Source organism: Pleurodeles waltl, chromosome 10 (genome assembly GCF_031143425.1).
Source record: "Pleurodeles waltl isolate 20211129_DDA chromosome 10, aPleWal1.hap1.20221129, whole genome shotgun sequence".
Classification (NCBI taxonomy): domain Eukaryota; kingdom Metazoa; phylum Chordata; class Amphibia; order Caudata; family Salamandridae; genus Pleurodeles; species Pleurodeles waltl.
The window spans coordinates 981,840,041-981,853,154 of record NC_090449.1 but is presented as its reverse complement, the minus strand read 5'-3'; the positions used below and the strand labels follow the sequence as shown (position 1 = coordinate 981,853,154).

The 13,114-nt window shown below is 38.8% G+C and overlaps 1 protein-coding gene across 2 annotated transcripts in view; it reads right to left on the bottom strand.

Annotated features, from left to right (window-relative positions):
• VWDE (von Willebrand factor D and EGF domains) overlaps positions 1-13,114 on the bottom strand; it is a 388,413-nt gene that overhangs the window by 30,558 nt on the left and 344,741 nt on the right. For both annotated transcript variants that reach the window (XM_069211824.1, XM_069211825.1), the window contains 5 exons: positions 9,455-9,550; positions 9,267-9,362; positions 6,719-6,814; positions 4,764-4,859; positions 4,449-4,544 (listed from right to left, as the gene is read on the bottom strand). In XM_069211824.1, coding sequence (XP_069067925.1) covers positions 4,449-4,544; positions 4,764-4,859; positions 6,719-6,814; positions 9,267-9,362; positions 9,455-9,550 — 480 coding nt within the window. The remainder of the gene's footprint in view (positions 1-4,448; positions 4,545-4,763; positions 4,860-6,718; positions 6,815-9,266; positions 9,363-9,454; positions 9,551-13,114) is intronic.

Below are 13,114 nucleotides of genomic sequence, written 5' to 3'. Positions count from 1 at the left end.
GTCAACTCCAAAAGGAGTGCCCCATGCTGCCAGGGGCTCTCACCAGTATTGTGTGTGCCCCAGGCCCTCGGCAGCCGCACTGCTCGTTCGTGGGCAGCCTGGTCTCCTTCAGAGCCTCCACTTTGTGGTCACCGTAGCTGCCTTTTGATCTGCTCGGTGTGTGAGGAAGTCCAGGAAGTCCTCTCTGCCAAGCCCTGCAGCATGTAGCATATCTCACCAGGTTCTCTCTTAGGATTCCTGTAATCCACCTAATATGGGAACAGGGGGGCCTGCACCTGTGTTTGTTTTCGGGGCATTATATGGTATACTGTTACACCTCCTGCACTGATGTTGTGGGATGTATATAATTTTTGAGTCTAGAAGTACCAAGATAACGATTATGGTCACCATATGTGCATAAGGCGTCCAGTTATCATGCTCCCTACTGCTATGATGACACTTAGGGATGTATGGGATGTACTGTAATATTTTCTACCTGGATAATATTTTGACCATCATTTGTCCTCTTGCATATTGAGTCATCGTACAGCCATGTCATTCTATGTGCAACATTCATGATTTATGTTGTGTGAATACCTACATAGTATTTATGAAATGTGATATCTTTGGCCTTATGTTGCATGGTGATTCATGCAGTTACTACCATAACTTACTTGCTGTGACTGATGCCTTGATATATAACAATCTTGTTCTTGCCTAACCAAGATAATGAGTACTGACTTGGGATTTGTGTTGCGAACACAGTACTTGTGAATATCGTCACTTTGGTATAATGATATATATACATGGAATACAGAAACCTATTTTATACACCCCTGCGTGGAGTCTCTTTTATGGTGTATTTATTGTATCACTGGTGTGTGCGATGGGCAAACGCTTTACACATTGCCTCTGGGTTAAGCCTCAATGCTCGTGCCAAGCTACCAAGGGGGCAAGCAGGGGTTATCTTGAGTGTGTAACTCCCTTGCCCTGATTAGAGTGGTGGTTCCTGCCTGGCTTAGGTACCTACCTTAGCCAACCAGGAACCCCATTTCTAACAGGAACAGTGTGCCCATTCTGTAACAATGGAGAACATCAATTGAGAAAACCAATTTATCAAATTGGATGATGGGGAACTTTTTGTCTCTGCACAAGGCTAGTGAGGCTATAACTCTGGATATATTGACATGAAAGGACGCCACATACTGCCTGCATAAGGCAGTGGACCTTTGACTTGTTCCATGCAGGTCTTTTAGTACAGGGCAGCCAGAATTTTAGAATTTTATGGGAGTAACCGAAAGCTTTAGCTGATCTGATTGCTGACTTACAAGTTTGGTTGAGCATTTGCCATTAAAAAATTAAGGATGGAGCATACTCATTTCAGCCTTGGTGCTCTATGTTTCAGAACTCCTCTTGTATTTCGTTTAACTCAGGGGTATACCAAGCCTTATATTTCTTAAAAGGGCCAGACTGCCTTTGCTTTATATGAGCTAATGTATTGAGAGCTGAGCAAACTGATGCTCATGCTCAGACAGTTCCAACTGAGGATCACTTCCTAGGATGTTTTTCATAGAGGAATGGGAGACTGTAAGGTATTCAAACAAAATATTTTCAATCAGATCAGTATGTGAAATGTCAACACTGATCATAGAGAGATGATCTTCTAACTGGAGAATTTCCATGTGGACAGAGATATACCTGTAGAATGTTCCACGAATTAGTGGGAGAACTTATTTTAGTTGTGATGGTTTCTAATGCTAGGGATTGGCTTGCATGTGGTGTAGCTGATTTAACTATCCACACAAGGACTTGCAAGTGAAAAGTAAAAAAAGAAAAACAAACAAAAAACTAGATTGCTAGTGACCTTATAAGCACAGTTTCCAGTGGACAAAAATAATAGTTTTCTAGAGCTGTCTCCCAAAGTTCAGCAAGTGCAGGATCCAGGCTCTGGTACTACTTTGGGACAAAACAAAGACAATTATTGAAAAATCACTACAACAACAAGCTTCACTCCCAGGGTGACATTCAACATACAACAGGTGTCCACCCAATGCAATTGGCCAGGATGTAGAGTTATACAGTATATAAAATGAAGCAGTGAATAGAGAACACATCAGATCAATTTGATGTGTCAATTCACTATTCCATAGGGCCACTGATGATCACTTTTGCTGGGGCCAAAACATTGGCCAGTGAATCCCATTCATGTTAACCCCAATTTGTTCTGCCAGTGCTAGGCAAAATTGATTTTAGTCCATGAGGTCATTGATGTTCACAACTGCATGTGGCCATTAAACCGCACTAATACTAGGGCCTTTGAAGCTCTTCAATACTGTACCTCTGGATGTTATTATTGTTTGACATTACAGAAGTTCATTTCTGCAAGTGTCATTGATGCTTATTAATTCATAGGGAGTCCTTGAGCAACCAGAAAGTATTGAGCATGCATGCTATAACATTTTATGTTTGGTCTTGAACGAGTCTCTGTAGGTCACAAATAATAAATAAACTATCCATACTTTGACGTGCACACTGTAGACTCACATTTTAGATTACATTTCAGTAATGGGTGAACATCAGGCAATGAACGATGGCAAGGCACTTGTCACATAAAGATTGGTGACCATTTATTCAGAGGTATTTGGAAATAACTGTACAAAAATAGTTCTCATTTTAATTGCAGAAGGTCAGATGTTTTGTCACCCATACTTCCACATTTGGAATCATTTGAGAGATCGGATGGGGCACATTCAAAGAGGCCCTGTTGAGCTCTGTTTCACCCATTTTTATTTGCAGATTGGTCAAGGGAAGGGGACATATTAAAATTACAAAGAGTGCAAACTCGGAATCAAAAAATAATATTACAAACCAACAATCAAATACTGACAATTCCTAGTTAAAGTTATTCAGAAGACAATACAATTAACATCTAAAACACTAGGTTCAATACAAAGGACATTATAGTTGTAATCTAAATCTGATAATACTTGAAATTGAGCACTAATAGTTAGATAAGCAACCATAATACCACAAATGCACAGGGTTTAACCACACATCAGACATAATATATGCATCCTGAACTGACATATTTAAAAGTGCTCTAGTCTCTTGCATGCTTTTAAAGTGCAGGAGGGAGCCTTCCATTTTAGTACATTATTTTATATCACTACATTGAGAGGCATTTATTAACAGCTTTAATAAATGCCTCACATTATAGTGATATAAGCTGATTACTAAAGTGTAATGTTCCTGCATGTTAAAAGCATACAAGAGAGCACTTTTAAATATGTCAGGTCAGGATGCACACATCCTGAACTCACACTTTTAAATAGGTCGGTTCACATATTTAAAAGTGCTGTAGTATCTTGTCTGCTTTTAACATGCAGGGGCGTTTCTTTTGTAAAAGAATACAACAACAAAAAAGGTATAGCCCATTAGGCCTTTTGCAATGGCAAAAGCCAAGGGTGTGCAATTAAATAATGTTCGGCAAGGCCAAGGCTGAGCGAGTAGGCTCTATGAGAAATGATGTTGAGAGCCGGGCCTGGTTGACAACTAGACATTCTTCCTAGGTGGAAAAGCGGTTGTGCTTAGATTGAAACCAATGGTACCATGCGCCACTGGTCATTGTCTCACCAATGTTTGTGGCTCCTTCTCTGATACTAAGCTGCCTCAAAAGAAGGTAATTCTTGTAAATACTTGTTGCACTATTGTGTATATTTCTGTAATACAGCCACATGTCTTCCAATGAGTCCAGTGAAACCAGAGGCTAGTTTGAGGTAGGGGTGCAGGGTCCTGGTTTGCATTAGTATTCATCCTAACGAAGTACACCTGAGACAAACGATGGTCAGCCACTCCATTAAAGAAAGATGCCCCACAGAATAAGGATATGCAATGCAGACAGTGCAGATCATGGAAACAAGCACCATCTGATGGGCAGGGTGCACAGCCTATGGTATCCGCCATGTGTATCCACCATAGCTGACCGGGCCCCTCTGTATCCAAACGGTACTCTGAGGAATGCACTAGGCATGTGTCAACCCCTTAGAGGTGCAAAGTTATGCCATATATTCAGGGCCATTTGTTCGAGTGTCTGTATGTGTAATAGAGAGCAGACTCCATAGAAAATGGCATTTCCGCATTTGATTCAGTCAGGAAATTACCAGTTTGCATGGGTTGAGTACTAACTTTGCACTTGCTCAAAGTGAACTATTCCAGGGACTCCACAATTGTTTACACCCCATACTATGCTAAAAAATACACAGAAGCTCAAAAACAGAATTAACACCCATCATTCTCCTGGGACAATTTCTATAATCTAGCCATATGAACTTCGTAACAGATAAATACATGAGGAAAGGAGAAGTAAAGAAAGAAGAAGTCAAATGAAAATACGTGAAGAACAGTGTGAAGTTATTCAGCTTTACAACGTTACGTCATCAAGAAAAAAAATGAATCATTGTCTAGATTACCGTTCTGACACTGAGGCCCAAAGAATCCGTTCGGACAGAGGCACACATTTGACTTCATGCACGTTCCACCATTGAGGCACACGGGGCTACAAAGAGCTGCGGGAAAGAGAGGAAAAATACATAAACTTCTGTTAAGATATTATTATGGAAATATACACAACAGAGCCAGGTTATCAAACAAGGTCAGTGGTATTTAACTGTTCGCTACACAATTATTATTTACTTCATCATAGTCTAATAATTAACAAGGGACTTTATTAGAGCAATAAAAAAAAAAATACGTAATCAAATATAAAAACAAGGAACGTGAATTACCAGTGCTACACGTCGGGCCATACCAGCCTGGTTTACACTTGCAGACCTCTGGAGCAACACATTCACCGCCATTTTCACAGTGTCGATTGCAAACCACTGAATGAAGGATTAAAATAGATAAGCAGTGAAAAAGTAATTTCTAGTTTTTGGAAATAACATTGTGGATTAAAAAAGTACACCATATGAAAACAGTAATATATATATTTTTGAATACTACGATATGACATAATCAATGAATGTTCAGAAGCAGGCGGAAGCATAGTTTTGGAAACAACAATAAAAATATAGACCACTAAACAATAAAGCCTCACATCTCAAATGGCTAGGGAGGAGATTGTGATGTACACAGTGTGCATTGAAGATTTGCAACCAGACCAGGCAAACACATAGGACACCGTGGGGCCATTTCATAACTATGAGACAAATGTACTTACAACTGGTTGCAAGTTGCGACCAGTATTTATGTGACTACTGTAGTGATTTGCAAAATGACTTATCTACTAATAGGTCAGTTCACAAATGGACGATTAATATTGGGTGGCAATTTAACCTGCCTCACGATTATTAATGAGGAGGCTGAAAATGATGACCTACTGTGAAATCACAGTCATCACAGGATGCATGTGATTGCTTTTTAATAAAGGAAGGAAATGGTACCGGGTTTAAAAAGAAAAGTTCTTTGTTTTATTGTTTCTGTTTTCTTTTTTTTGTTTAAGGAGATGCAGTGGTCCCGTAAACTATTGCCTCATCTTAAACAAACTTTTTTTATTAACATTCATAAAAGTGTAGAGGTCTTAAGGGGACTCCCTTCTCATTACTGAACGGCTTACCAGTACCTTTGTAGTTGTTAAAGTATTAATACTTGTGACCAGAATTTGATCACAAAATATTAATATATACCATTCCAATTCGTTATTTGGAAGGACACCCTAAATATGGCCCTTCCAAAGAACAAATTGGTGGTTGGTCATAAACCCAAACTGCAATTCAGTAACTACTATCCAATCACAGTTTGGGTTTCATTCATACCAAAATGATTTTTTGAAAACACAAATGTGCCAATAGTGTGAATTGGGAACACAAAAAAAGCTGAGTACATTTGCCCCTTGGTGCGCCATTTCTGAACAGAAATGAATGCTTGCCTTTATGTAACAGCACAGTCAAATAAGCATTCATTGAATTCAGAAATTTTCCTGAGAGATCACATGAGCTGCAGACTTCAAGCTTAGAAACTTTGAGCAGTGGTTGTGTGAGCCTTTCTTTTTCCAAGCTGTCCTTTTTGCAGCTAAAGCATTACAACTTGAAGAATTTGAGACATTTGGAGTTAAATGTATGCACTGTAGACCATGCAATTGCATAGACATAACCAATAGGCTTACAGCCAGCATGTACATTCATGTTAGAGCATTATGGCTGAGTCATGATCCAGTTCACTGTGCAGTACCAAGGTAACAAAATCACTAAGTTAGTGCTGTTGCTACAGACAATGCAAGGTGATGGATGGAATGCTTGAATTAATCTCAACCACTGGCAATCGCTCAGGCTGCATTTTAATCCATCTTTTTTTTTTTTGCACACCATGCCACCCCAGTTTGTACCTAGCCATATGCAATCAAATCAGTCTTGACCCTCCTCCCCATGTGAACAGTCCAGCCCGAACTGCCAGGCCAGGTCCTCACTGGACTGGAAACAAGCATTCTGGAACTAGTTTCCGGGTATTGGCCCTCATCAGCCAGGCTAGCTTCAATCCAGTGGCACAATGAGCCCGGGACCCAATATTTCTCAGTTAATGGCTGCACTATGAACAGTGCAATTTCATGAAATACAAAAGCATGAACTGGTTTAGAGTCTATGCTCTGTATTGAATGGGATCCTAATAAGGCCCGATATTTATTCTGAGGTTTTACTCTGTCACTAATTGCAAACAAATCCATTTTCAGTGCAGCCATCCTTACTTGTTTCACATCGTGGTCCAACAAAACCAAAGGGACAGGTGCAAACATTTCTAGCCAGACAGTCCCCTCCATGTTGACAAGGTGGATCACAGTATGCTGCAAGAACAGAAGAAAAGTGCAAAATATAATATAGAAACTGCACATTAATTATTAAAATTCAAATGAAGCTTTCTGCACTGATTGCTACGTGTCTGTAAAGCCATTAGGTTGTCCCAAAATCCTGTGTTACTCACATAAGTATGGGAAACAGAATCCTAAGAAGGGCAAATAAAAGAGAAAAAGGTTTGCATGATACAGATTAAAGGCCTGATTACGAGCTAGGAGGAAACAGTTGTAGAGGCACCGGCTCGATGGAATTACTGTTTCAGGCCGTTATTGCCACACTTCTTCCCCTCCATTAAGAGTTAAAAACCAACAGAATGGAGAGTAACCATGAAAATAAGGAATTACTAGGCATAATACCACATGGAATTCCCATGCAGTTTACAATACACCTTTACCACCAGCTCTCAACAGGGTGGCTGAGGAAAACAGAGAATGTTGCCTGGCACAATGGAGCTCCCCCATCTTCAAGTTACCCTGGGGTTAACATAGCATTAATTTTTAAGTGTTTTTTTACTAGCAAGATTCACAGCCACTAAAGTTGGGTCTGATGTTCCCGCACCCAGAAAAGCAGGTGTGGGAACACCAGCCCACTTATAGTTCAGCAGAGTGGAATTTTATCCAGGAATAGATCTCCAATCAATTTGTAATCTAAGTCATCAAGGGAAGACTAGAGGATGATAGGACTATTCATCAAAAATGGTCTTATGCTATAACCTTCAAATAGCTCAAGAGCTTATTGTGTGTGTGTGTGTGAGACATGCAAAAAGAAATTTCAGAACCAGAGGTGGCATTCTTATGCTTTCAAAAATAAAGTACATACACATAGTTCATTGCACAAGTGTCCCTTCTCAAAAGTAAACAAAATAAAATGGAAGCAGAAAGGAAAGCGTAGATTGGCCTCCCAGACCTAGAAGTTATGTGGCCTATTTTGTAGTTAAACGCACACAAGTCCAAGAGAAAAATGTAATCCTTACACTGAAGAGAGAAAATGGTTTAAGTGGGGTGGCCCATTGCTCCATCCTGTAGGCTGTGGTGAGCTGAAGCAAAATGTGAATGGCTCTTGAAGAGACCAAATGATGAAGAGGGTTGAACAAAAGGGGTAACGTATGTATCTGTATGTATTTTTATTATGATTGTTTTAAACATGAGACTGTCAAAGCAGCTAAGGCTGTCCCTATGCCAGACCTAAAAAAGACAATAATTAAAGTACACTGGAGCTGTTCTATCTTTTCCAGAAGAGTAAGAGTGAACACTATACAAAGTAAACAGAGGAGTCCTAAAACTGCCTTAATTGAGTGTGTCATCTTTGGTAGCAAGGGCAGCAACAAAGATACCAAAATGCAAGTCAAGCATAGCATTAGCAGAGCTAACCAGAACTACCCATAATTGATGTCCATGATTTAGGTGTTCACAGCTCTAGGGCATTGGTCTATTTTGTGTTTTCTCCTCTTTTAGAAGCATATACACGCAAATCCAGTTTTTTCAGTTTCTCACTACTTATATGATTCTCTCTGAAAACATATTTTCTGGGACTCCAAAGTGGCACAGGCAAACAGTCACTTTTTACTTCCTTTGTAGAAATAACGTTTTGCTAGCCAAAAAGGTACATTTGCCAACAAAGACACACATCATGGAGGCTGGTGATTCACATCAACACAGATTTCTGCGTAGTTCCACAACTTACTCAAGACCATTATAGAACATTTTTATCAGTTTTCCTCACATGTGTGTGGCTGTTTATTTACATTGTTAGAGTTAGTGCTTAATTTGTAAATAAAAACGTGCCTGTGCCAAAAGCTCTCCTTTGAAAATACGCGGCCGCTGCAATTAAATGTGTGAGAACTGAATACTGAGGCAGCGTACTCCTGAAGCCATCTCGGGTCTCTTTAATCCATTTACAGTCACTCCCTGCCCCTTCAACTCACTCCTGTAGCTTTCTGCTTTCTATAATGTGATCATTTTTCATTTTTCTCTTCCTCCATCTTTCCTATGTGTGTCTTTTGCTCATAGTAAAAGCTTGAGGCAGACAAATAAGTGCCAGCCCAAAAGAAAAGTGCCAGTGCCCCGCACTGGAAACCACGGCCTCAAATTAAGCATTGGTTAGAGCAATATACATTGCCTACATTAAATGCGTAAGTAAACACACATTGGTGTTGGGCTGAAAAATCTGAAACCATAAAGACCCTGCAATATTGTAATACACAGGAGAATGACTGAATATGATGCTCAATTCCTGGTATGTGACACACTTATCAGCAGAAATCGATCTGACTACAAGTGAAGCAGAAAATCAAGCCTTCTGCTTTTTCATTGCCAATACTGAAAGGAAGCTAAGGAGTTCTACTTTATATCATAAGTCGTAATTTATATTATAAATATCCTGTTACATTATATATATGAAAATCCATTACTTTGGTCTTAAAAAATGAAAGTATTTCTTTACCGTCATCACACGTAGGACCGCCATATCCTGGAGGACATTCACAGACATTTGGCATAATGCACTTTCCACGATTCTTGCAATCAGGCCGACACAGAGCTGTGTAAAATCAAGATTTTAATTTTAATTTAATAATGATTTCTTGGCTATTTACTACATTTCAGAAAGTTGGTCCTTTTATGTTCATGTACCTGTTTGACAGTTGTATCCAGAATAGCCAGGTTTGCAACGACATGTGTTTGGAGCAGCACACTCCATATTTTTACCACAGGGCTGTCTACATATTGCTGAAAAACAGTAAAATATATCATTTGTTTTATTAAAACACACATACTGTATCACAGCTAAATCACTGTAACTGGACTATTATATAATCTTGATGTACACTATAACCATACATACACAATAGATACATCAACATATCTAACTTAGCTGCAGGGAATATTTTCTAAGTTCTTAAATTTAAGCTACAGTAATGTACTCATGAGGAAATAGATTATGTAGAGGTTGTGATGTCATTTATTGGAATGCCAAAGTATTTGAAAAATGTGGATGGAAGAAAACGTTTCCTGTTTCAGTGCCCTTAATGTGACCATATGCATCTGTTTGTGGTCTAAAAACACTTTGTTAAAGAAACATGAAATTTGCCAAAGCAAATAGATAAGTGGCAAAGATGCCACTCATAGTTGACATGGGGCCACTCTTTAAGGAACATTAGAAAATTAGAATTTTAAGAGTTCCATTTGAAGATAATGAAGTAGCTCAGGGCCCATAACTGCTGGTACAGACCTTCAGCTCGAACATTTCAATGTGTGTCTTTCTGCTTGTCTCGTTCTAACTTATAACATTCCAACCCAGTAGATGGAATGCTCTAATAGCCTTAAAGGTTGTTAAGGGCCCTCACCTGTGCCTAAGGCATACAAATTGGTGTTGAGGTCTTTTGCAATCAGTATTGCCTTCAGAAACATGCCATAGTGCTTAAACAACTTTGAGTTGTTCCCCTGTCTGTCCTCATTCTCACTAAAACATTTGGAAATCAAGATTGATTTAACATTACAAAAGTCCTCCTAGGCTTTCGATATAGCATACTCCGATAGCATATTCCTGTACTTATCAAATACAGAGATTACAAAAAGTACCTCACTATTTTACTTTTGAAGGTCAACAATCTGCCTTTGCTACAGTAGTTGCATCTTATTTAATTGTTATATATTTGGGCAATAATACGTCCTTTCTCCTTTGCTCTGAATGAGATTAGAATTATTTTGCCAAGATTGTGACTTCCTATCCCTGAATCTGCATAGAATCTCCCATCTTGAGGTAGGTATATTGGTCACTCATTCAGTCCAGAATTTTTCTAACATTATCTGTCTTGTACACTGCTACATATATAATATTTCACACGGTTCTTTCATTTCCCATCTCATCAGACACTTCTCTTCTAGAGCAGTAGACTTGATGAATACTGTTTATGATCCCTATGTTTTGGACAGCGCTAAACTTCATAGTGTTCATTTTTTGGTTTCTTTGCCTTTTCCCTCTGGAATGCTCCCACTGGACTTACGAGAAGAAGTCCTTTCTAGCCCCTCTTAAGTAACAGTTTTTACAGCTAATTTGTTCAGTCACACTCCTCAATAATTCTCTTCAAATCATACACCTGCCTTCACACCTTCCTAGCACTAAAAGATCCTAAAGGGGAATGAGTGATATACAAAACTTTGCCATAACTTTTATAGAAGTCAAATCTGGGTAAAGCTACAAAGGTGTCAAGCTTTCGTTGTTGATGAGGTTTATTGTTAAGAGTTGCATAGGCTATTCTATGGACCACATATGGCACAGATGCAGCCTTTGAATATGAACTCTTTGAAGAGGAAATTTATTATTTGACCCCATTCATGTTGCCAGAAGAGTGAACGGATAACATGGTGACTTAAATCATATAACCATCTTTGGGTGCTAATCTCTGTTATCATGAATACATACCCCTTTCAGAGAATAATAACTGAAATCTAAAAAAGTCTCTTTTCAGTTACTTTCAAAGGTACTTGAGGTAATAATGTGGGCAGATGCTATCCAACTTCCAACATTCTCTTTCAAAGGAAAGGTGCAGCAACAGAGGCCTGATTCACACAGATTTTGCTGTGGCTTACTCTTGTAGTAATGGCGAAATCAAGGAGCGAGCCTGGTGTAAACCAGACCTACTCATGGTCTCTTCCTGACACCCCCAGTAAGGCAAGGGTACAAATGTAAGACACACCAACTCATATACCAGTTTCTATGTATACAGCCCGAACATGTTCACCTCTTTGAAGGACTCTTACTTTGTTGTCAAAAGACCAAGGATCTCTTGGGACGGAGAAATGTTTTTCTTCTAGGAGAGCACATTAGACATGTTGGAATTTATTCACAAAGGTGTGGCATTACCACATTAAAGGTAAGTGATAATGAGGGCCTTTGAACATTTTCTTTAACTTACATGCATTATTCCTTTGTGTAAATCAATTTCAGTATGCAAAATCTGGAAAATGTGTGTTAGGTGCTTTGAAATTATGTGATCAGATAATGTTTTTTGTCAACCCACCCACATGGGAGTGTTTCTTGATAATGTAACATTGTTGGAACAAGCTGAAATGCATGTGTAAATAAAAAGAGCAAGACACAGTTTCACAGATTAGGAACCTGTTCAAAGTACATATGTTAATCCACATGCAGTGCTTAATTCATGCTGTTTTTTTCAGGTGTTCGACATGCCTGCGTTTATTTCCAAACACCTGCAAATATTTTTGAGAAATCACCATATGGTGGCGCTGTGTATTTTTAAACAGCATGTGGAACATCAAACTATTTAATATAGATTTAAAGAATGTTAAAACTTTAACTTAATCCTGCAGTACAAAGTGATGTGGGTTATGCCAGCAACACTGGCCCAGTGATTAGTACCTTGAGTCCTGGCACTTATTATTTATTTTTTTACAAATTAAGCACTGTACATGGTTAAGAACGGAAAAGTGTCCACGGAAGTGTTCCCTAGTGAACATTTCTTTTTTGGCCATAGCATGCTATGAGTAGATGGATTGGGAAAACTTTATTGATCTAATTCACAAAAATAAACCTTAAATCAAACGTGTGAATTATTAGCAATTTAGATGGGAAAAACGTTAAGCTACTTGTATTGAAGGTTTACTTGTAATTTTATAGTCTTTCCGAAGACCTGCACCACTTCTGCAGTAAAAACTAATATGTGGGTGTCTAGAAATGCACTTTCTTTCCCTGATGATTGAGAAGAGATATCTCATGCAATGCACGAAAATTCAATATTTTCCAACCTGAAACCTCAATAGATATCTTAAAATCAGGATTTTTCATAAACATTTGCATGACTATTTGCCACAAAGAGATGTTTCAAAGGTATTGCTGGGAGTGAACTTTAGACACTCATAGGCTACACACACATACACCTATCACCTTTGTGAATAGGGCAGTTAGGAGTAAATCTCCACAAGACATGAGTGTACACCAGTGTGTCTGGGGATTTGTGAACTTATTGGGAAAGTGGCCCTACGTTTAGGTTCATCTTTATGGCAATGAGTTCCTGGTCTTGCTAAAAATTCTGGGAACTAAAGTTAACATTTTTGTTAACTGTAGGTATCAAGTGTTGATACTGAAATGCATATGGGGGGAGAAAAAGTCAGAAAATTAGTTCTAATTGATGCTGTTTATCTAGGTCCTGTTTTTCAAAGCCTTTTACCGTAAGTTAGTTTGACATGCACTTGGATATTCAGGAGTATATCACTTCTCATGCCTGAGCAAGTGACACTTTCTCATAGAAAAAAATGTGTACTCTGTACCTT